General features: G+C 39.1%; 2 protein-coding genes across 15 annotated transcripts in view; both read left to right on the top strand.

Annotated features, from left to right (window-relative positions):
• The window catches only part of abi3bpb (ABI family, member 3 (NESH) binding protein b), a 38,755-nt gene extending 21,874 nt beyond the window's left edge, over positions 1 to 16,881 (top strand). For 3 of the 14 annotated variants that reach the window (XM_042404232.1, XM_042404231.1, XM_042404227.1), the window contains 12 exons: positions 3,800 to 3,865; positions 5,293 to 5,379; positions 6,763 to 6,831; positions 7,442 to 7,567; positions 8,267 to 8,356; positions 8,527 to 8,736; positions 8,915 to 9,020; positions 12,768 to 12,847; positions 13,805 to 13,834; positions 13,922 to 14,080; positions 14,168 to 14,290; positions 14,461 to 16,881. In XM_042404232.1, coding sequence (XP_042260166.1) covers positions 3,800 to 3,865; positions 5,293 to 5,379; positions 6,763 to 6,831; positions 7,442 to 7,567; positions 8,267 to 8,356; positions 8,527 to 8,736; positions 8,915 to 9,020; positions 12,768 to 12,847; positions 13,805 to 13,834; positions 13,922 to 14,080; positions 14,168 to 14,290; positions 14,461 to 14,576 — 1,262 coding nt within the window. In that variant the 3' untranslated portion in view covers positions 14,577 to 16,881. Of the gene's footprint in view, positions 1 to 944; positions 1,023 to 1,493; positions 1,683 to 3,799; positions 3,866 to 5,292; positions 5,380 to 6,762; positions 6,832 to 7,441; positions 7,568 to 8,266; positions 8,357 to 8,526; positions 8,737 to 8,914; positions 9,021 to 12,767; positions 12,848 to 13,804; positions 13,835 to 13,921; positions 14,081 to 14,167; positions 14,291 to 14,460 lie in introns of all 14 variants that reach the window. The other 11 variants (XM_042404235.1, XM_042404233.1, XM_042404229.1 and 8 more) reach the window with 6 other exon arrangements.
• LOC121891678 (protein NLRC3-like) overlaps positions 1 to 24,800 on the top strand; it is a 1,105,688-nt gene that overhangs the window by 953,984 nt on the left and 126,904 nt on the right. The window lies entirely within an intron of this gene.

Genomic DNA, 24,800 nt, shown 5'->3' with positions numbered 1-24,800 from the left:
GAGTTTAATCCCAATGCAAATCTGTCTGTGGTTAGAAAATAGTTGTTCTGACTGTGCTGCCAAGCACCTGCTGAGACAGAAGACAGAAAAGAAATGAGCCTCTTGATATTTAAAGTAATGCTACTGTCTATCTAACAAGCTCTCTTTATGACCTACATAAAAATCAGAGTGTCATCTGTGAACAATTACACTTTAAAGGCAAAGCTGCCATGAATTAACTGCTGTTTTTACATTGAGAATTAAACAATCACCACTTTCAAAATGCCAAACTTTCCTCTGGAAGGCTGAAGGTGATAATTCCCAACTTCCAACTTCCACTCATACTAATCATCTTGTTCATTTTGATTTACATTCACTGCAGAATGTGAAGTAATAATGATGTGAAACATTTTCAGAAATAACGATATAAATTTAAATATTTGTTTTTATGTTTAACAAGCTCTTACAAAAATAACAGTGTCATCTGCAAACAATTACACTTTAAAAGCTACACTGCAGTCAATTAACTTTCAAACTGCCAAACCTTCTTTGGTGATGTTTGAAAGATTGTTAAAAATGTAAATCAGTTGGTTGTTTGAAATTTTTCAACAAACATCCATGAAAATAACAGTATCATCTGCAAACTGTTGAAAAAAGTTTGTCCTTCTGTCAGTTGACCACTGTTTTACATTTCAGATTTAAAAAATTGTGAATTTTAAAAATACCAAACCTTCCATTTCACCTTTTGTTTGCAAAGAGTTTAAATATTTATATTGTGCTGCTATTAACCTGTTTTGTACTTTAAAAACTGAAATATTTCAGCTTTCAGGATGTCTTTTTCACTTTCTCAGGGCTTACTTTCTGTTTGACAAACCTTCAGATTGTAGCCATGCAGGTTTTGGACTGTTTCTTAAACCGAAAAATGTCAAGTCTTTGTAGAGTTAAACCTTTTCTTTCCCACACAGCTTTCGGCAAATCACAGGACAGATCGTCACTGCTGAGATCAGCTCTGGCCAATGAGCGGGCCAAAGCTAATAACTGGGGTAATAATGACCTCATGAAATGCTTCCTGTGTCTTGCGATCACAGCCAGTCTTGCTCTGTCTGTCTGCAACCATCTTGTTCCCTCGAGCTTCCAGTTTTTGTCCACAGGAATGGCTGCTCACTCCAGGAGTTGCACCTCTAAACACATTTCATTCAACATGACATCTGACGTCTGCATGTGGCACACGATCTTACAGTCATGGTTGCGCCATCAAAACTCATCAGCAGCTTATATGACTGTGGTTTCCCAAGATTGTGAGCACTTAGACTTCATGATCCCATCATTTTAATTAATTCCATAAATCATAATAAGAATTACATTCAATTTAATGGTTCATTAGGGTAAATACTTGAAGAATCTCCATCACTAACATCACTGCTCAGGGCTGCTGCAAGCTCGCTTGACTGGCAACTTAGATAAAAATGAGATTATATATAACAGAAGCCCTCCAACTGTTTTTGATCTTTTAGGTCAAAGCAGCAAAAGAAATCTCTCTCCGTCGCTGCCTTTACAGCCCTACAACCCAGCTGCTTCCACGGTTTCCAGATCCATGGGGCCTCCATCAAGAAAACCCCTCTTTCCCTTCTCTAACGGCTTCAGACAGCCCCACTCTTCCTCTAGATCCAGTAACTCATCCCCGACCTCGGGCAAACTCGGGGGTAATCCTCCTTGTACCTGTTGCTTTACTCTTCTCAACCTTCTTGTTTTACTTATAGTGTAGTTTTTGTGTAGCCTGCAAATCCTGGTCAATGTCAGGAGGGAAAATGTTCTCTTAAGTTACTTGTTTGTGTGCTCAACAAATCTTTCAGTCCTTTAGGATTGGGGTTTCTATGGTTGGTTCTATTTTACATCTGGCTCCAAGGTGATAAATTACCCAGATTTTAGCTCCCAAACTAACAAATCTCTTATTGAATCTTTTGTTTGTCCTTCCTCTTTTTTATTACCAATATAGAAAACATTCAGGTTGCAGCTTCAAATGTTTAGGTCGCACTGACTGTTAAGTTTTAATTGACACTTGGCTGTTGTGTGTTTAATGTACTTGTAAAACGGGAATTACGGTTCTCTAAAAAATGCTTGTGGACGTGTCTGTAAGCCGACACAAATCTCCCAAATCTCAACAAAGCTTACTGTATGGAGCTTTATGACAAACAAGCCGATTGGTTGATCCAACTCGTTACTGGCAGCCTTCAGTGAGTGTTTTATAGTTAAAGCTGCATCTATTTCAGTTTCCAGAATCTCTCAGTGCAAAACATTTGCGTGTCGTATTGATACATTAAACCAATTAAGTCAGTCATTCTGAATCAGGACCTCCAGTATTTAGTAACTTTAGCTACAAATGTTGAATGCTGGACTAAAGAAACATTTTAGGAAAAGATTCAAAAGGATTCGGATTAAATGAGATGATTCAGATAAAATAAAATGCTATCAAACCCCAGACATAATCCCGTTAATCTCTTAAACTCTTGAATTTTGCAAAAAAAATTTTGTAAACCACCAACATTTTAGGGGAAAGCTTTTCAATTCCCCCAAAGTATATCTGGAAACTTTGGGTTTTCCACAAGTAAAATTCAGTTAAATGGGTTTTTAGCCAATGATCCAGTATTTTATTAGAAGTCATATTGCTGTTTTCCACTTGAGAGAAGGAAGCAAATAATTAAGTGTTCTGAATCTCTAGTTTAAAGTAGAAATATCTTGAGCACACAAATTAGTAATTTTACCAGAAACCTCCCCCTGTAATACCAGGTTTTGTAGTGTGCAGTGCTGGGCAAACGTGGAGCTCCTGAAGGTTCAGATTAAATATTGATTGGTTATGTTTTGACAGGTGAAGAGAGTTTTTTTGGTTTTTGATTGTTGCTGTTTCCTTGTTCTGTCTTGAATGATTTTCTACATCATTGAATTTTTTTTTTTTTAATTTCAAGGAAAAGCCCAACAGGTGGAATTTGTCTCTACACTGTGGTTCACATCTGTTTTCAACACTTTAACAGTTTGACTTTATTGTTTTGATGACTTTCATGCTGTCAGATCCAATTTGTGTCAGTAACTGTTTCCTGCTAAATGAACCTCACAGTTGAACAACCAGACGAGTCCATTTTTACGCTTCTTTACCTAAAGGCTGTTAAATGCTGTATTCACAGAAGGCTCAGGAAATATACCAGACTTCACCTGAAAATCCTTTCATTTAAATTTCAATACAAAAATCTTAATTTTCTTTAAATAATTGGAAAAAAATCTGATCATGTGATGATATAATATGTCATGTTTCCAGTTTGGACAGTTTATTTATTTACTGATTCATCTCTAAATCATCAAAAATTATTACAAATGTCAACAAGTGGTGCAAATTTCACTTCTTAGAAAATGAACTCCAAGCTGCTTCTTGGTGTTTGGAAACGTTTTGTCGAACTTTCAGAGCTTCACCAGGGAGCTGGGGGGGGGGGGGTATTAGGGATTTTCATGGATGATGTAACAAAATTTGGAGTTTTTTCTATCAATGGAGTGAACGATTTATAGTTTTAGATATATATCTGTTGTGGTAACACTAAGATTTTGTAAAAATGGGAAACAACATCTTGAAATTCATAAATATTTGTTTGTCTCTTGATTTTACGGAAGGTCCTAAGATAAATCCATCAAATTTATTTTACAAAAAAAGTTAAAAGTTGATTTCTGCGGTGCCTGAAAATGTTCATGCAGGACTTGGAGGTTGTTTTTGTGTCGGGTTCATTTCTCAGAGACAGTTTCTTACCTTTCGTAACGCTCACTTTTCTCCCCGCAGTAAACGGACAGCCTCACCGGGGCATTTCCCCACCTAAACCCGCCTTATGGTCCCGACCTCGACTGGGTAAAAAAAAAACTTGTTTGTTTTTTTTTGTGTTTCATCATAAATTAACCCTTCAGTCGCTTCCGCAGCATCTTCACCTCCACTGCAGCTCATGTTGGTCTTATGTTCTCCATCCTTTTTGTTTATTAATACTTTTATGTCCATTCATTCATCCATTTATCCATCCATCCATCCGTTGGTCTGTTCATCCTTGTTGCCTTTTTGTCTGACATGTTTGCCATCTCAAGTCAAGCTTCTGCAAAGCTTCTGGCAGTGACTTTGTCAAATAATCAAGATGTGAAGAGTTTGAGCTTGATTGTTTGAGTTGTCACTGTGGTGGTGGGAAGATGTTTAAATGTCTGGTTTGAGGTTGTGGTTTAACTTGATCTCACGGAAACTGAAACGCTTTCAGAGGAAATCTGAGAAAAATAATATACAATATACAATTTAATTATTTTTTTTTTAGATAGACTACATCCACTGAGGAAAACTACAGGTTGCAGTTGAAAGCTCCAGAAAAAGCTATTGTGTGGACTTCTTTAAATAATTTTATTCACATTTCCCCCTAAAATCCCTAATTTCCCAAAAAGTATCTTTGGAAACTTTGGGACCTTCACAAGATTTCAAAATGAACCTTGAACAATGTTTGCAGAGGTTAGGAAATTATGTATACGTATTCATAAGTATTCAAGTATCGTTATTAACATGTGGTAACGTATAAATGCGGCCTTTGCATTTGCACCTGGTATTAAAAAACATTCTCATATTTTTATTCTTCCTGCAATATGATCAAATCACAGCATGCAAACTAGAATATGACATAAGAAGCTGTGAAAAGTCCAGTCAAAGAACGGAAATTAATTATATAAGCAACGGATATCTGTTGAGTTAGCGCTACAACATTAAAAGATGATGTTAATTTAACTTTAAACCTGCAATTAGTGATTATTTGCCCACTTATATTCAGCAGGAACCCGTCTGTAGCTTTTTAACAGGCAGCTCACAACTTTATTATTATTGTTATAAAGAATATAACCAAACTTTACAGATCTGATCACAGTTTACACCTGCGTTAGCGTGTTTTTCATCACACATAAATGATACCAGGTGTAAATCCGCTCATAATATCTCAGATTGATGAGATTATTGACTCAAAGGGTTCTGGGTGATGGTTTTTGTCGTGCATGATGTTTTGGTGTGCATGTTCATCCTGTGGAGCGGGTATGAGCTGGTTTTTGGTGTCATCCATTTTCCATTTTTGGTCTGTTGTCTTTTGTATGTTAACATCTAGAAAGGTTTGATCATTTGTTGACGTTCTGACAGGGAACGTTCATGACTTTGTGATGGAAATGTAAAACAGTGGAACAGTTTCTTGACGAGTTTTGGCATCAATGATTCAGATGAAGCAACAGAACGAGTGTTAATCTTGGTGCGTTTTCCTGCTGCAGTGAACAACTCATTGCTGGAGGACAAGAAGGCTGAATTCCCTGACGTGTTCGGTCGTTCGGGTCCCACTATTGAAGAGCATTTTTATGGTTGGTAATGGCATGAATCTCGCCTGCGCTGACTGACGCTTCAGACTGCATGGTTTGGCCGTGTCAAATGTCCAAAGACAAATGTTTTATAAAGACCAGAAAGAAAAGTTGTCAGCTTGAAAGCTCGAGCCAAAAGCTTTGGAATACTATTCGGAAAGTATGTGCTTCTGTGGTCGTTAGCTTACTTTGCAGAGCTCTGCACCTTTTCTTACCGCAGGAATTTAAAGAAGAAAAGAAGATTGAGTCATTTAAGTCCTTTTTTTTTTAATCTCCTGTGCAGAGTCCACATGCTTCAGCGTTTGTCTCTTGCTTGATTGCGAGCGTTGTAAGCGCATTGCTGCCGAGATGCCGTGTTTAGAAAAAGCCTCACGCAACCAGGACAGCATGGCGTGCATCGAGCAGTTTTCATCTGAATGTGGAACCCGATGTTTGCTTTTTATTTCAGGATTGTTTGTGTGTGAAAAGAGAGAATTATACCAATATTTATTTCATTTAGTCTGCTGAACACAGAGTATAATTACAGCAGTTTCCACTGTGACTTTCCAGTATGAAACTCATTTTCTACAGACTGTAAAACATCCACAGGGAACTCTTATTTTATGTCCAACTGTTCAAGAATAATAGAAGCTTTACCAAGAAAGCAAAAGAGCTCTTTGAAGCCCAAATAATTTCAAGCAAAGAACAGCAAATATTCACTGGTGGCGTCTCTGCCATCATACATATTTACATGTAACTGATTGAAAGGAATTCGTCTGTATTGTTTCATTTTACGACTCCATCATCTTTCATGTTTCTGGCTTTGCATTTATTTCATTTAGTTTTGGAAGCGAATCAAATCCTTGATTGTGAGGAATTTTGGCTTCTCCTTAAATGAGAGAAGAAGAAGAAGAAGGAGAAGTGGGGAGTGGGGGTGTAATTGGCTGCAGGTTCTGGATTTTAGAAAAACAGAAACAAGCTTGTGGAATTACACAGGATTGTTCATGTTTTCAGGTTCATTTGGCATTTGGAAGTGGGTATCAAGTTCTACCTTTTGGAGGGAAAAAAAGGAGATTTTCCAGTAGATTACAAAGCACCTAGCAAGAAAATAAATGGAGCCAACGTCGTTGTTTAAGCTTCAGTCTTTGCCTTATTTAGACACAAAATGTCCACATGCCTGAATGTGATTTACAGCAGAGACGTTTCTGTCATCGAAAAGTCATGAGAGCACTTTATGTTAATGGTGGTTAAAGAAGTGTTCCACTGTTTTCCATTAAATGGACCCTTTGAGTCTAAATTGGTTTTTGCGTTTGGACACGTATATATACTTAGTGCCAGGCGACAGATGGGGAATAATTTCACCTTCTACAGGTGAAGATGATTGATGATGTATGATGTGTGTTTCAGGATCTCCAGCTCGCCCGTCCACACCGATCAACAAGAAACCAAACCAGGTTGGAAAACCCGGAGACACAGGTACAACTGCTTTTTAATCTAAGTCACACTTCAGTTATCACAATATAATTTTTCTTTGACAGATAATTAACAAATTTACAACTGAATATAAAATATATTTAACGCAGTCTGTTCTGGGTTCATAACATCCAATTTATCATGTTTCAGCCGTTACAGATGCTATATTGTCAACAATATTAGTCATTGTTTTACAATCTTTGAATAAGATGGGATAAAAAAATAAATATCTGTTCTTAATACAGTGAAGCCCAATAAGACAAGAGATTTACATTATGTGTACTTGTACATACATGCTCGTAAGTCTGTGTGAACATTCATACCTAAACATGTAATCAGATTCATACACATCCACCCATCTACATGTAGCTGCACATATTAATTTCATCCATCAACTCCATGATTTCACTTTATGTTTCATTATTCTCAGTATTCTACGTAAATATTTGTCCTTTTTATCTGATAATTCCAGAGACATTACACCTCATAAGACAGATAAAATCTGGACCCGTGTGATTTGACATTTTATGTGACCAAAACATGTAAAATATGAAGTTTACGTAGATTTCTCCATGTTTATCCAACACATGAATCTTTGTTCACTTTCTTCCAGACAAGGTGAACAACCTGAAGCAGAACGACAAGTTGCCGTTCCTGAAACCCAAAGTGCCGCTGGCAACCACCAAGCCCACCAAGCAGGAACGAAAACAAGCCACAACTGTTTCACCGACACCTGCCAGTACGAAGAGTTCCACTTTTTACCTTTTCATTGCAGGAAAACCCCAAAACCAAATGATTAAGCAATCATCGGCCACAATGCAAGAAATTTAAGTCATTTTTAACTATTTCACCAACAACACAAGCATCTTTTATGTCACTGAGATTTGAACATGTGAGAGCTCTGTAGGACTCACAAATTTAACTGTATTTGAAAGCAACTCATTTGTGATTTGTGAACTGCTAATAGTAATATTTTTGTACTTCAGTGAGAAATAAAAGCAGAAATCCTTCATTTTTAGAGAAGAATGAGAATAAAAACTATTTATTGAACTTCTGTAAACTTAAAAATGCTCTAAGTTGGGCATCAATGAATCTTTTGACTCAAGTTGGCTCTTTAGAGAAATCTTAAGTGTTATTCTTTGATAAATATGAGCCCAGGAACACAAGTTTCAAAGGCAGCAGCCTTGGAAACTTTCCCAAAACTTTCAGGAAGTATCATATTACAAAAGATGCCCATAAGATTGGTATCATTGATATCATCATTTGGGACTTTGGGTTCATAAAAAATGTTTTTACATCCATGAAATAAGAAAAATTAAAAAACATTGTGAGAAATATTAGAAATGTTTACTTGTGTCTGAAACCTGAGAATCACTCTGCAGATATGTGAGCATTTCTTCTGCCATCTGAGATTTGATCTTTTTGTTTCTTCTTTCAGCCAGTCGACAGGAAACCTGGGAGGACTCAGACTTGTTTAAATCAAAGCCAACGTCTGACGTCGATGCCCTGGGCAAGAAACGTTACGTGGGTGAGCAGAAACTTTGACATAAGCTTCCAGTTGGACCTGAAGACGTCTAAACAGGATCAATGAAAAGCTTAAAAACAACCGTCTGTTTAAGCTCAACCTGTTGAGCAGGGAATAGAGCCTGAATCCCTGTAGTTACAGAGTACCAGCTAACGAAGCTCCTCCTCCCACAGCACCGCATGTTATCTACCAAACCGGCAAGAAACCGGACGAGCCGTGCTCCATCACCTCCTCCCTCAGCTACTTCCCTGAAGACGAACCCAGCGAGGCAAACGTGACGGCTCCGCCCAGGACTGCTCCCTCCAACCTCACTGTGGTAACGGTGGAGGGATGCCCATCCTTCATCATCCTGGACTGGGAGAAAACGGACAACGACACCACCGGTAGGAACTCCAGGATGTGTGTAGCCTAGCTTAGCACAAAGACTGGAAGCAGGGGGAAACTGTTAGCTTAGCTCCACTGAGAGAGACTTTTGGGGTTTAGCAGCAGTTAGCGTCCAAGCTATTTGTTGACTACCTTATTAGCTAACAGCATATAAATCATCTGTTGTTGTCTTCTCAGAGTATGAGGTCATCTCCACCACTAAAGGACCCGACGGAGAACAGGTTTCCATCCTGACCACCAACCAGACTCACACCACCGTGGAGAACCTCAAACCTGAGAGCAGGTACGCTAACGTATGATGATGTCACAGTGTTGGTTGGGCTGAAGACCACAAGTGAGGTTATCAGACTTCTGTAGCTTCTCATCTATGCTGGAGGCTAGCAGCTCCAGGCTACATTAGCCACCACTAGCGTAGCACACCCAAACCTCCAGGTGCACTGTGGGTAATGTAGGCGTAAGGTTTTGAAAAGGAAGAAGAATGTGTGGAATCAAAAAGACAACATCTCTGCTTCTGCTGCATTGATTTTCATCCTTTTCATAAAAAAACCTGTCCATCATGAGGTTGATGATGTTACAGGAGTGAAATTATAAATCTGTGAAGGACTCTTTTAACCCTAAACGTACCTTTACTGTAGTTTATTTGCCATAACCATAACAATGTTTTCCTAACCTTTACCATACTGTAGCTGCCATGTGCAGATATTGGAGAAATTATTAATATTCTGTGGTTTGATAGGGTTATGAGATAATACAGAGGCAGAGGACATTGTGTCTGACATTTGTGGTGCAAAATCTCAGAAATATTTGACGTTTACGTTTTCCTCATTTGTCGCCTTCAGTGGCTCAAAACAAATCCAGTCTACTGTGAAATGGTTGAAGCAAACAAACAATAGATATTTACCACAATGTATTGATAGAATCATGGGATGGCTTTGTAGGATTGTTTGCCTCTGAGGCATCAAGTAGAGCTTGTTTTATATGCTGCTGCAAACATAAGGAAGATTAAAAAGATGTCAAAGTGAGTCTCCAAAAGTGTCGGATCACCTCCGCTCTCTGGATGTCTGCTGGAGCTCCGAAAATATTGTTCAACACGTCTGACAAAATGTCTGCTGTTCCCGCTCAGCTGTCCAAACAAGCTGAGGCGGTCGAGCCAGACGCTCAGCGAGGGTTTAATGAGCCTGGATGTGAGAGAAATATGTAGTATGAAGGAAGCTGGTTGGACGTGAAGTCTGGAACGACTCGAAGCACCGACGTCACCGTCCCAAACAGGTTGAGATGTTTTTCTTCAGCGAGGTGACCGTTGGAGTTGTTGAAACATTGTGTAACAGCTACAGCAGAGAGGAAAATAAGCATTTATGGTCGTTCTCAAAGAGACAGAGGATGTCTGGAGAAGAAGCAGACTTGAACACAAACTCTGCAGCTGATTCCTGCAGGTTTGATACTAAAAACGCCCGACACAGGAAACTGTGCAGAAACGATTTAAAGACAATTGTAAGCAGCAGGATATAGAGCTCATCTGGTGGTGATAATTCTCCACTTTCTCCTGCTTGTTTTATTTGAAATGTGCTGTAAACATACGAGAGACCATCAGAAGAAGAGCAGCGCCCTCTTATTGTTGCTGCACCGTAAGGAAACTGCAGAAATGAGATCAGTGATGACCTTATTCGTTTGTTATTGATGTTAAAATGCAAACCATAGCACCTCTAAATATACCTGGAGTTGGTTTCCTAGTAATCCTGTAAAAAGTTTAGAGCTGTTATTAATAATTCTTGATTAGTTAATTAACAGAAAAATAATGAGCAACTATTTTTCACATTGGGGATTTGCTTGAGAGAAGGGGAGTGGATGAGCTGATCAGAGGTTTCATCAAAGACTCATACAGGAAGTGTCACAGGATGGTCAAAGCAGTGGGAGGTAATACCAGAAGGATCAAAGTCAAGGTGTCAGTGAAGAAGGAGATCCGATGTCTCCATCACTCTTCAACCTGGCCCTGGACCCTCTACTCCACATGTTGGAGAGGCTGGGTTCGGGATTCAGGGTGGAAGGTATGGTGATCAGGTCGCTGACTTCTGCAGATGGCATGTCCAAGAATCTGGGAGTGTCATGGGACTAAGAACAAATCCTAGGAAATGTCATGGATTTATGATTGGGAGTAACAGCCCATATGCATACGCCATAAACCAGTGCAGAGTGTGGACACTCATGGGAGGAGTGCCCATCCATCTAGTGGGAGTACAGGGAACAGTGAAGTATCCGTGCGTCCAGATAAACCCGCGGAAAGGGATCCTGGTTCCCTCACTTCAATAGATGATTCGGGAAATGAGGGATAAGATATCTAAGATGATTGCTAGTCTGGATTCCAGGACTTCCCTCCTGACATCCCTTATCTGGCGGCAGGTCCTGCAAGGGGAAGGTCAAGCCTAGTAAAACAGACCAGCCAGACTTGAACAGTATTGACACCTGCAAGGCGTCAACGGCAGCTTGGAGGGAAAAAGCATTTGAAAAACAGCGCAAGCTCACTTGCCAGGGCATTGGCACGGCGCTATCCGAAGGCGATAAGATATCCAACAGCTGTTTGCAAAACCCAGACAGTCTGGGTCAGTTCAAACAGTCCGAGCTGATAGTGGCACTACAGCTCTGGACAAACACACTTCCCACTCTTGTGCTATTGATGAGGGGCAGAGAGTTCAAAGGATAGCTGCAGTGGCGCTAGCTGTACTCATAATGGTCCGAGGGGACCAGGCCATGATTCTGGATGTCTGACAATCTGCTTCAAAAAACCCAAATGCACACTAGATGCATAGCAAGAAAAGGGCCGGCTGTGAGGTGCCCATATTGTCTCCGGAGCCTCGATCTCTGGAGGGAACTCGAGGGAGCAGTCCTGCCCATGCTCTGAATGTCAAGGTGAAGAAATTCAATGGATACTGCTACTTTGATTAGGATATGTCCTTTAACTCCCATATAAAACAAATTTCAAGGAGACAGTACAAAAACTCTTTTGTGCTTTCTCTTTCTCTCTCAATCCAACCGGTCAAGGTAGATGGCGTCCACCTAGAGTCCGGTTCTGCTTGAGGTTTCTTCCCGTTAAAGGGGAGTTTTTCCTTGCCGCTGTCGCCAAGCACTGCTCATGGAGGAATGTTGGCTCTCTGTAAAATAAAGACTAATTACGACAACTTGCCATAGTCACAGCCATCAGAATTACATCAACACCCACCTGTCAAGAGTTCAGTCGTGTTTCCCACAGATAATATCCACAATCTTCCTATAATCCAATAACAACCCTCCAAAAAACCTGCGCCTGTGTGAAACCAATCTCCAGGAAATCTGTTAGTGTGTCTCAGAGCTGCCAGTGTTTTTGTTGAATGGAGGAGAGGTAGCTTTACCCTCGGCATCAGATCACATTGTAAAGTCCATGTCTCGTGGTAAAACATGAGCCTTGTCTCTGGAGCCTGTCAGGAGCAGGAATAATCCAGTGGATGTGTGTTTTTCCTGTTGGAGTTAAAAGGTAAAACAGTTCAAACCCGGAACAGACTTTTGGTCGTCTTTGTTTTTATGGTCATGAAACTGGATTGAACGTAGCTGTTTACTGAGTGGACTCACACACACGTTTGCTTTACTTGCTTGATTTAATACACCTGCTGAAAACTGGATTGAGTTGTGGTCTAGTGCTGTTTTTTGCCGCCGTACATTTCATTGCTACTTGCTATTTGCTTTATTGTTTTGTGTGTATTTTCTTTCTGTTTTATAATTATTATTTGTCAGACGTGACTCTGACTGGCACCCCTCTTCATATAAAAGTGTCAAACCTGCGACACTTCTTAATGCTGCATGCAAGTTTATTCATTCAAGTTTATAAAAATGTGTTCTATAGTTCTCTGACTCTTAATTGTGATCAGAAACATTGATTTTAAGTGAAATTCAGAGGCTGTTCTACAAATAGTTTTCTAATAAACAATAGTAGTTTTGGCTTTATGCTGTGTTTAAGCAGAAAAAACTCACATTTTGTCTCTGTGTGTGTGTTTCTTTACAGTTATGAGTTCAAGGTGAAGCCAAAGAACGAGCTGGGTGAAGGTCCTTCCAGTGAACCGGTGTCCTTCAACACAGAGTCAGGTACAGAACAACCTGTAAAGTCCTCTAAATGCTGCCGGTCATTGAAGCAACAGATGAACTAAAGCAGGAACAGTCTGTGATTTGGAACTGAAGTTAAAGAACATCTGTTTTCTAGATTTATTGTGAAAATATGAATTTCCTTGAAAGAGCAGCTTCATTTAAACCCAATATCATCTGTATTCATTTATAATTAGAAAATTACATGTAGAATTGTATTCTATATACTAACAAACTTAATTGGAACAGTACTAATTTATTATTACTGCCAAATAAAATAGTTCTTTACAGGAAGATTTAAAATCATTAGAATTTTTTTTTTAGTAATTATTGACTCGTTTTATAAAATAGGTCATGACAGGAAAGCAGAGTATCTTTTATATAATTATTAGCAAACAGGCTTAAATGTGTTAATGACCACAGCTGCTTTTTGGTTTGTAGCATTTTATTATTCATACTGTTTTAGTTTTTGGTGTGATGCTCTGACAGTATTTGCTTTTCTAAAAATACTCAAACTTTCTACAACTTGGAAAACTACAAATATTAAACAAATCTGAAATAAATTAGGTAATATTCCAAAATTACACTTCCAACATGAGTCTAATATAATGTGGTAACGCCGCTGCAACACCAGACATCAGACTTATATTGAGATAAAACTGTTTTCATGAGGTACATTACATAATATGATGTAATACATTGATTACATAAGATAAATGGATGATGACGGTGGTTACAGTTCAAAAAAATATATAATAAAAATAATAAATAACACGTATGGTTAACAAAATTTGAATACATTTTTTGTTTAAACAATTGCTTATATTAAAGCATATAGTTTATTCTGTACTGGGAGGAAATGGGAACTTTTACTGTGGAGAAAACAGGAAGTAGTCGTCTACTATTTTTAACTTTAACTTGCTGGATTAAAGATGATAAAACTTGCTTTGTCTCCCTTAGCGGACCCGCGGGTGAGCGAGAACGTCTCAGGTAAAGTCAAATATCATCCACATCCACATGACGGTAATCAACACACCGTCATCATTTTAATAAACGGAAAACCTTCTTTCTCTGCAGGAAAAGACGCCATTTGGACTCAGTTCCCCTTCAAGACGGACTCGTACTCCGACTGCCACGGCAAACAGTACGTGAAGAGAACCTGGTACCGCAAGTTTGTGGGCGTTCAGCTCTGTAACTCGCTCAGGTACAAGATCTACCTCAGCGACTCGCTCAACGGTGAGTTCAGACGCAACAACGCTTCCTTCGCTTCACATATCACATTTTATTTGATCTCGGTGCTGATTGGTTCGTTTTGCCGCGCAGGTAAATTCTACAACATCGGAGATCAGACCGGCTTCGGTGAGGATCACTGCCAGTTCGTCGATTCGTTCCTGGACGGACGAACAGGCCGACAGCTGCAAGCCGACCAGCTGCCATCCAGAGCCGGTAAACCAATTGCGTTGTGTTTCGTATGTGCTACAAGTGTGTTTTATTTAAATTATGAGCAGTAGTTTCATTAGCTGGTGTCTGCATGTCGGGTGATAGTAGACAGTTAATAAACTAATGTTCACACAGAACTTCAACATCTAACTGTGGTTGAAATGTCTCGTCTACAGGTTTCTACAGAGCGCTGCGTCAGGAGCCCGTCCACTTTGGCCAGATAGGAGGACATTCTCACGTAAACTACGTCTCATGGTACGAGTGCGGGACACCCATCCCTGGCAAATGGTGAACGGACTCGCTGCAACCATCGTCCTCGGAGAAGCCCGAGTGAGGATTGGTCGCCCCGGCTGGGACGGTGACAGTAAAACCTGCCGGAGCTCTGAACTCCCTCTTCATGCTCCACCTTACCCAGTGCTGTAAAAACATGTACAGGACATACTCGTCAGGGAATTTGTAACGAGAGAGCATTTTTAAAAAAATATGTAATAGCAAACATGCCTCATCTTTACTATTTATCGAGCAACAAGGCTACAGTGATAGAAGAGGAGGAAGATACGTGGAGGTTGGGTTACTCTCTGCAGTGTGGGGGGGTGGCTAACTCACGCTAGATATATTTTATTTTGTGTTAAAATAATGGGAAGCTGGCTCCCTGGAATACTATTTTCATAACGAATGAGATGTTATTTATCAAAAGGTCTTATTACATTTCTTCAAGAGGCCAACAGGCGAGAAAGTCGCAGGATTATTTTGGTGACTCGATGCTTCCCGCTGTTCCTCTTGTGTAGATGTTCAGGATTGTTTGCTTTTCAGCTTGTTCATTGCATTAAAGAGTCGCTTGAGCAAAAGGTTTCCAAAGTACAACCACACAGCAAGACATAATTTGGCAGCTGACCAGAAATACCGAAAGCTTGTTGGATATTTGGATTTCTCTCATGCACGCACACGCTGCAGGTGTATTAGTCTTCAACAATAGACAACAAAAATAAACCTGATTTAAATTTCAAAACTACAAAAATAACATTTTCCAGTCCACTGATAACAAAATGCCAAATATGTAAACACTTTTTGTACATGCTTTGTTAGCACTGCAAGCTACGTTAACCGTCAGCAGGAGATAGCGGCTAACAGTCCTCTGCAGTCTGTTAAATGTGGAGATTCATGTTGTTGTACATCGTGCTGCCCTGACATTCTGTGCTATGAACTAAATGTTCTGTTTTTGGGAAAACTAAAATTTGTCTTGTGTGTGATCGGACTCGTCGAGGTGGGAGGCTTCTACACTTGCAATTTGCACAACAGAAATGTATTTATATGTATATGGAGAGAATGTATTTTTTCAATACATTTTTGCAGATGCATTTCCCTCACCGTGGCCTTTTTTTTTTTACTGTACCATAATGTGCTCTTCTTCTCTTTGTAGCCTCATACTAATGCAGGGCGGGAAGCTAACTGTACAGCACACATATCTGCATTCAAACTGCTTCTTTTAATTTGAATTACAGAAGAACTTTCAAACTTCAGTTGTTGCCTTGGTGTGTATATCAAGAACTAAGCTAGCTAGGTTAGCGAGGATATAGCCTATTGTGACCACAGCTATCAGGCTGACTAGCTCTGATCCTGGACCATCAAACTACGGATCACAATTTATCTTTTTAGTGACTTTAAGATGGAAAAAATGTCATGAAGTTGTAAAGTTACAAAAACATGTTTTTTGTTATGTAACACCAAGGGGTTTTGGGGGGTTTGTGATTTTTATTTTCCTTAAAGTCACTAAGATTTCCCAACAGAAGGTCATTTTCATTTTCAACATTCTCCCCGAAACAAAATTTATGAACTGCTGAGTGACTGAAATACAAGAAAAAGGCTAGCAAGGTTAGCGCGGGTATAGCAATGGCCAGTTGTTTACACAAGTATCTGGCTAATTAGCCGAGTTAGCAAGCCATAAACTTGGTTATTTCAGTTGCTCTGTCATCAATAAAAGCTGTTACAGAAAGTATGTTGAAAATAAGAAGTTCCAGGTTTTTAGGCTGGTTAACGACTTTTACAGTGGAGGCGTTAAAGTAACAACAGACATGATTAATTCCATCAGAGAGGTGTCGAACACTGGAAACAGCTGAGTTTGTAGTTTCAAAATTATATTTTCTTCTAATTTTATGTGCCGCTGAGTGACTGAAACATAAAACGCTGTTCTGGACTACGGCTATTAGCTAACGTGCTAATCATTCTTTCTAATTGTTTTTGCGAGTGGCTGCCTTTAATTTCCCGCCCTGCCACCAGCCCTCACTATAAAGGCTTGGTGGGTTATTATGAGGCAGGTACGTTATCTGAAGGTGCAGATTGGCGGTAAAATAAAGCGATGCAGGACATTTTCTTTCTTCTTTACGATGTAGCACAGTCCTGATTCATGAACGTAAAACATGTACTGTGCCTTTAACTGTCAGCTGACTGTATTCATGCATTCACCCCATTATTATAAAACAGAAGAGTGCTTTGTAAGAGAGAACAGAATGTATGTTAGCTGTTGATGTTTTTCTACACGTTTGTTTCTATATTTGATTTTCAACAATAAAGAAGTTTTGATTCCTTTTTTAAAAAAATGTCTCTGTCCTTTACATTCAGGAACACATTTCTGGCTTCAAACTGAAACCACAGACTTATCTTCTATAATAATGTTTACGCAGCGCATTCTGATTGGTGGTTTTTTATCGAGACAGTAAACTGTGTAGTGTTCATGCTAACATGCTAATGTTTAGCATTCATATAGGTTTATGAGCTTTCAGGAAATCACAGGAAAGTAACATTTTAAAGGAAAAACTTTAAATTTCTTCTTTAAATGTTTGCAAATGAATCATTGGAAACAACCACACTTTCATTTTTAGAGTGTAAACTGGACTTTTCTAAAACACAAAAAATAATACTAAGTTTGACTGCTTCAGTACAACTAGTTACTCCTGTTAAACTCAATAAATAAATGGTGATTAACATTTGTTTTACATGTAATGAATCTCAACTTCACTGTTTGTAGTTGTGAGCTTTTAAAAAACACGTTATAGAAGGAAGTTCTTTACATTATTTAGATGTATACAAGGGAGGAGGGTTATGTTTTTATATTCTCTTCTAGAATAAGTGATGGAAAAAGGTTTGTGTGCATGTTGGAACAATGATAATAAGCAGCGTTGATAAATGATAGTGATGATAAAAAAATAAATTCAGATTCAGTTTATCTAAAGTTTTTTATGATAAACTTGTTTGTCAACAGTGGAATTCAAATAAAGTTTGAATTTTCAAAACAAGTGTGAAGACAAATGAGGCATCATTAGGAAAAAACAAATAAAACATCAAGAAATAATTTAAGTAGTAAACGACACAATTACTTGAAAATTGACAAAAGAAAAGCTGTTTGCAGTTGGTGTTGAGTTTCTTTAAAAAAAACAAACAATAAAATTAATCCAATTTGGTGCTGTGAAGATGGAATTCAGCTAAAATAGTGTTTCAAGATGACAGATGATGTAATCAGGTGTGACAGACTCCGCCCACTTCTCCACCTGTCAATGCATTACATCACTTCCTGTCTGGAAACAGCAGAGGCCTGTACTACTAAGCAGGAATTGGGGTTAGCAAGGTAAGCTCAGGTTTAACTCTGGGTTTTAAGGGTTATGCTGGTGGTTCACTTCTCACTGGGGTATGTCGCCATGGTAACAGGTTATGTTCGAGATTACAGATGTATGAAAACATTGACTACTGACTAATAATTCTCTTGGAAAGTGGCATCACCATTCGTAGCAGATTCTGTGGAGCTCAGTGTGCAGATCAGAGGGTCTCGTAGGAAGTTAAGATTGTTCAGAGAGCAGCGAAACCCTTCAGCTTTCCCCCGACGATCTTTATATATAGATATAGATTATAGATGTAGATTATAGATATAGATTATAGATGTAGATTATAGATATAGATTCTCATCCGAGGCAGTGAGTTATCTGTGTGAGCTCCTTGAGCTGTCGGAGTCATGCGCTTAAAGTCCCGCAGACTGTATGCGTTGCCTTGTGTTACTTTGCTACGAGTGGTTTTGTGTACACTGTGGGTGAACTTGATTAAAAACACAGTCAGCTTCCAATAAGGGACGACCGTCATGATGGCAGCGGGGGGTCGGCTCCTCAGCAGGAGTCCACTCCTGTCTTCTTCATCTCGTTCTTTTCCCCTGTTGGCTGCAAGCAATGTCAAAGTCGTTTCAATGTGCTTTATATCATCTTAAAACAGAGACTGACTGAAGCACTAAAGCCTTGAACTTGTTTATTTATGCTTATAAAATATGAAAGTAAGCCTACTTACTCTTTGAACTGTTTTTATATTTATTTTTTTTATATTTGCTCCCAAGTCCGTTTGACATTGTCGGAGTTACAGCTGGAAGAATGAGGCTAAAATAAGAACACATCTGAGCAACACATTCATTTAATGGAATAAACAAATGTGATTATAGTCAGATCTACTCGTGCACTAATGATGGAGCAGTAACATTATAAACCTTTTAACACATTCACATAGTCCAGAGTTTTCGCCAGCTGTGCTTCCTGCATTTAGCAGCTGCAACTGTGTTGCTTTTAGCCTGTTTAACTTCGTATTTGTCTATTATTTGCTCTTCATTTGTGAAATACAGCGCTCTGCTGCCAGTAGGTTTGTCCATGTTTGTGACTGGTCATGTGCTGCAAACCCCCCCACGCCAGATAACGAAGAGAAATCCTGAGTATGTTGATCTTACTTCATAGTACAGGTGCTGGAGCTGTTACGGCTCCTCCCACAGTCTTTTAAAGTCGCGAGTCACTGTATCCCCTCAAATGCTCCTGTTATATTGCAACACTTATGGTTGAAAGATGCGTCTCGTTAGTGTTCATGTTCAGCAACAGTGAACACAACAGCTTTAAGCGCGGTGCCAAAGCTTTGGGTCCGTCCTGTAGATGCTGTGGGCCGCCGCCGCCGCCGCTGCTGCTCCAGCCCTGAATGGTTTGAACATGTTTCTGCTCCTCAGAACTGGTATTTTAATGTAACAGAGTGGAACTTAATGTGTAGCGACAGGGGGAGGGGGGAGAAATATGGTGCTGCACATAACAAGACGCGTACAGGCCGTTGATGTATAGCAGGCAGTAAAGTCACTGTTTACAGTGTTTCAGGCTTTTCTCCACATTTCAGCACACAGATTGATCCATAGTGAGAATTTCATGTATTTTGCTTCTTCTAGTATCTCACATGTATGACATAATCTGCTAAATGAAATAGTAAATTCTAAAATGCCGTCAGAATTGAGCTGCTAACGTGACTCAGTCAGGTCTGAGATGTGTTAGATTGTGTTGAGTTTTACAATAATGTAGAAACATCAGTACTGATGTTCTGTTTGTTACTTACAGCTGCTGTGTGTCAGATTCTTTCCTTTGACTTTATTAAACACCTGCAGCGTCACACAACAGCAGTAACTTTATTAACAACGGATCTTCTGCTGCACATCTACACAGATCTCAGGTTTATAATATGGATGAATTATGAGCTCCATCAGAGCTGTCAAGACATTTTTTTTAAGCAGCTAAAAGTCCAAGATAAAGCCCCATAAGTCCCATACCCACTTGGATTTCAGCCTCGGTGTGTAAAACAATACAGCAGCTGTGTTTGTTTGTTGTTGAAAGTGTCGGTGAAACAATGAAATGCATTCCAGCAAAGTTGTAGTGACAGATTACTGGGTTTAAAGATTGTTCAGAAAAACACCGTACAGCAGTTTGTTAAACTCACAACTCGCTGCAGCCATGTTTACTAGTGAACACACGTGTCGGTGTCCACGGACCCCCAAAAAGTATGAATGGAGACGTGTGCAAGTCCACAGCTGTCTGTGGACACAGAACACGGAAAGTATGAAAACACACACACACACACACTTTTTGGCCCCCGCTCTTCTGAAATGAATCCAGCGCCCCTGAGTAAAGGCCCCGTGTGGTGCAGCTACATGAGGGAGAAAACAAAAAGCTGCAAAAATTTCTGAACATCAGCTCAACTTCATGTCGTGAGATGAATCGTCTTGACTGTTCTGACAAAAATATTTGCTGATAAATCAGGTTTTTAGATGCTAATTTACACTTTAATGGTTTAATCCCTCAAATCAACATTTGGAGCTTCACTCGTTCGTATCTGCCAACTGTGCTCCACATGTTAAAATCTTCATACAGCTCATGTAGTTCCAGGACTGCTGCGTTTTTTGTTCACATCCTCCAGTTTGTGTAAACTCTGTAAAGATCAGTTATTAATGATGAAATCTCTTCATGAATAGATGACGTTCATCAGGATGAGACCAGAAATTTACAAGTTTGTGACATTAAGAGTTTGTTGGAATACTCTACAAACACAGCTACGGTGGCCCTGAGGTGCAAAACAGAAAACACGACAACATTTTAGAAAACTCTGTTTATGAGAACACAACAACAGTTTTAGCAAACACAATATTTACAAAAACATTTACGAAAACCCAACGTTTCGGAAAACATGACAAAAAAAAATGTTGTGATTTTGTAAATGTGTTTTCAGTTTCGTTGTCATGTTTTGCACCTCAGGGCCACCGTACTACCTTCAAGAAAACAGTTAAATGTTCTCGCATGAGGCTCCTCGCACTCAAAGGCCTCTTACTAACCGGCTGCCATCTCACAGAGAGAGAAGGAAAGATTTATCTAGAAGCTGGAAAAGTGTTCAGATTCCTCTTTGACAGTGAAGTCATTAAAGTGACGGAGATTACCCACAAACCCCCTCTCCTCTCCCGCCACCCAGTGTCACCGATCTGACCGCTGTCCCTCTGAAAAAACACGCCGCAGCCGCAGCAGCGATCTGATGGATGACATCACTTCTCTGAATGTTTTCTCTCGAACCGCAGGGCAAAGATAGGCTTTATGTACCGTTGCCGTGGAAACCGGCAGTTATTTCTGTTAAAGAGGGAAAAATGTGACAAGTTTTTGACTCTGCGAGGTTTATTCACCACAGAGGAAAAAAAAAAAGAAAATAAGAGCAGGAAATGGTGTCAGAATAAGAGTGTGGAGCATCTCGACTCGAGCCAACGCTGCTGTAATTTCAACCACTGGAGAAACACTCAGTTATGTAACATATGAACGCTCCCAGCGGGCCACAAAAAAGTTCCATTAATGAGAAATGGGACAACTGGGCGGTGAGGTAATGCCCTGTAACAACTGATGGACGGTCTGAAGTGACTGATGGAGGACAGATTATTTAAAAAGACGTTTTATTCCTGCATCAGTGATTCCACATCAGTGATTCCCAACTTCTCTTGCCGACCGCTTGTCATCAGTCACAAATTTTGTTCTTTGTTTTATTTGAAAAAACATTAAAAAAAAACATGAAAACTGGAAAAATAATCAACTAATTCACAAGAAAGAAATGAGCAACGATGAGAGGAAAGTCTGAGAAATTAAACGTAATTTAAAGCAGCAGTGTGTTTCTGCAAAGTGTGAACTTAAAGACAAATCTTGAGGTCTGTGTCCCAACTCCACATTACAAACTAACTGTATACGTACTACAAAGAATCTTTATATTATGCAGGTTTTTTGCAGTTAGTTTAAACATTTTATGCTAACAGGAAATGATGCAACACATGCGCTGTGCAAATGCAATCAAACTGTGACCAAAAGCAAAATGTTTTTCCAAAAATCCAACAATTAATTTTAGTTTTCTGTTGTGATCTCGGAGCAGCGTTAGCAAAGTTTTCTTATTTTACCTGAAGTCAGAAATAGTTTTATTAATATTTTTACATCTTCAACCTGCAGCTGGACAAAACAAACCCAAACATATTAAGTTTGACATTGATTATATTTGACATTTTTGCTTAATACAGTGGAAACAGCTTATATGGATCAAACAGTTTGGGACAGAATCATGGATAGTCCGCTTACAGTGTTCGTTTTGAGTCTTTTCATACATGAAAACATATAGAATTAAATGTAAAACTACAGTAATTCTGTTGTCTTTTTATCTTACTCCTATGGTTCATGTATGATGTGTATTTAGCAGCTGCAGCACCTCTGCAGGGTTGTGTGGGGGTGCAGGGTGTGGGTGTGTTTATTTATAACCGCCGTGAAACAATCAGAGAATAACGTTTTATTCCGCTTATTCACCGGCTTTCTCGTTACCACTGCTCATACTCTCTCACTCTCGGAAAGACAACAGCAAAGTCTAACTTTACTTTAATGTCCCTTCTTCCTCCTAGTAATGTTTTTGTCCCTCATGGCAGGTTGTACAGCGTTACAGGTTGCGTTTCTCCAAAAGCTGCTTCTGGTTCAACTTTCTCGCTGAGACGTGAGGCTGGTGCTGCACATTGAAATCACAACGGGAAAAAGAAAACCTCTCAATGAAAACTTTGTCTCCTTGAAACTTACGACGAACTGCCAAAAACGAGCCAACGAGATGCAGCAGCGAAACAACAAACGTTTAAACAGCTGTTCTGTGATTTGAAACAGTTAATAAAATTCAGTAAATAGTGAAGCTGCTGTTTCATTATTTTATATAAATGTAATAAATATACGAATGTCAATTAGATGGTAATCTGCATGAGAAATTAAGAAAAAGAAAAAAAAATGGTTATAATAATCATCCGCTTATAGAAGTGATCAGTTTCTACTGTAACTGAGAATCAATTATTGACATTTTTGACTTTTAGAAGTAAAAAAAATCTTTGAAACACGATGTAAATGACAAAAATCAAGCCCACACTCAGAAGCTGTTCCAGAGCTTTTGATCGTTTTCCTCAGCAGATGGATTTATAACACGGACGGGAAGTTGTCAAAGTGCTGCGCAGCTGTGCAAACTGCAGGAAGAGGATCATGTGAACTGATTAAAAGCTCCAGAACAATCAAAACAGAAGCTTTTGATTGTTTTGTCAACCGATGTTTACAAGGTGAAGAATCTGTACGATAAGCAGGTCACCTGAACACGTTGCCGCGACGACATCGCAATTGATTTTAGTAAAAGAGTCAATTAAACTCCATCTAATCGGTTTCAGATTTATTGTAGAAAAACAAACAAGAGAAAAAACTTTGCGGTCAAACATATCTCCAGTAAATAACAGGACAGAGCAGCTAACGTCAGTTCAAACTCTGATATAGTAGCATGAAGAAGCTAACGTAACCTGCAGCTGAACTACATGCTAACTCTTATAATATATAATAACTTTATTTATATAGAACTTTTAATAATATTGTTTACAAAGTAGTAAACATTATCTACAAATTTATAAACAATAAATAATCAATATATTTTTTTTAAATTAAAGTGTTAAAACTAAACACAGTGATGCACACAGGAAGAAAAAAGAAGATCAGCCATGAGTGCTAAAAGATAAAAGATGATAAACTTTTGGTCTTGGAACATAAGCTAGTTATCCAGATATGCTAACATTAGCAGCTAACATTAGAGCCGCTTTCTTTACACTTTTGCTTTTTGTTGATCCACAACTTCATTTGCTTCTGACTTTGAACAAAACACACAATTAATAACATTTTTATGGTTAAAACCTCAAATCTGCAAACTCAGAGTTTCAAGATCTGAGAAAAGCTGCGAAAAGCACAAAATTTGGATTTGACGGTTTTTAGCAGGAGAGACGAGCGGTGTGAGAGGACAAGCTGAGCTGAGTTATAACAAAAACACAACCACAAGAGAATTTTATGGTTTGTAACATGAAACATGAGAAACAAAAAAAAAACCATGCTGAGTGTGATGAAAGTTTCATTTTAAAGTTGTTCTTGTAATTTTGGACCCAGAAAACAACACGACATCGACAGGATTCTGTTTTTAATTTGAATGTTTCTCAATACCAGAGTGTCAGTGAAGAAAAGCAGCTTCTGATCCTGCAGGAAAAACAAGTGACAACTGGAGTCTCTGCAGCCGTTTGATTTGTTGAAGTCGATGCAGAGCTGAACTCCTGCTGTGAAAACGCTGCTCGGTTACATAACTGCAGATACACCGGAGGGTCCGATCTCACTGTTTCACCTCAACTAGATTATTTGTGGAGAAGAAAAAAAGCCTGAAAAATAGAAAAAAGCCCCGAAGCTGCTGAAGAACTCTGACTTTATAAACATGCAGAAGGTTTTACAGGATTTGAACACAATGATGTTACAGACCTTCTATGTGTAAATCAGCACAACAACAGTTGTTTTGGATGTTTTTAGTGCCAAAGTTGTCTGTAGAGGAAGAAAACAACTCTGGAATACATTCAGTAGTCAAGTTTCATCCAAACGTTGCTCAAATTTTAACTGAATTTCCAGAAAATTATCAAAGCAAAATGTCCTGAATGTTTTGTTTCCATCTGCTGCTGATACGAGCAGATAAACAGTCGCCGCCATTAAACCTCCGCAGAAGAAGAAGAAGAAGAAACAACGAGATGACGTCATTAATACAGTCGAAGCTCAAACGATGGAAAACATCGATAGAAATGTGACGTTTCTGTCAGTTTCATGCACTGATCTGATGGTTTCAGCTCCTCAGT

The sequence above is a fragment of the Thunnus maccoyii genome, chromosome 24 (genome assembly GCF_910596095.1).
Source record: "Thunnus maccoyii chromosome 24, fThuMac1.1, whole genome shotgun sequence".
NCBI lineage: Eukaryota > Metazoa > Chordata > Actinopteri > Scombriformes > Scombridae > Thunnus > Thunnus maccoyii.
Note: the sequence above shows the minus strand (reverse complement) of the source record. Positions and strands in the feature narration are given on the sequence as shown.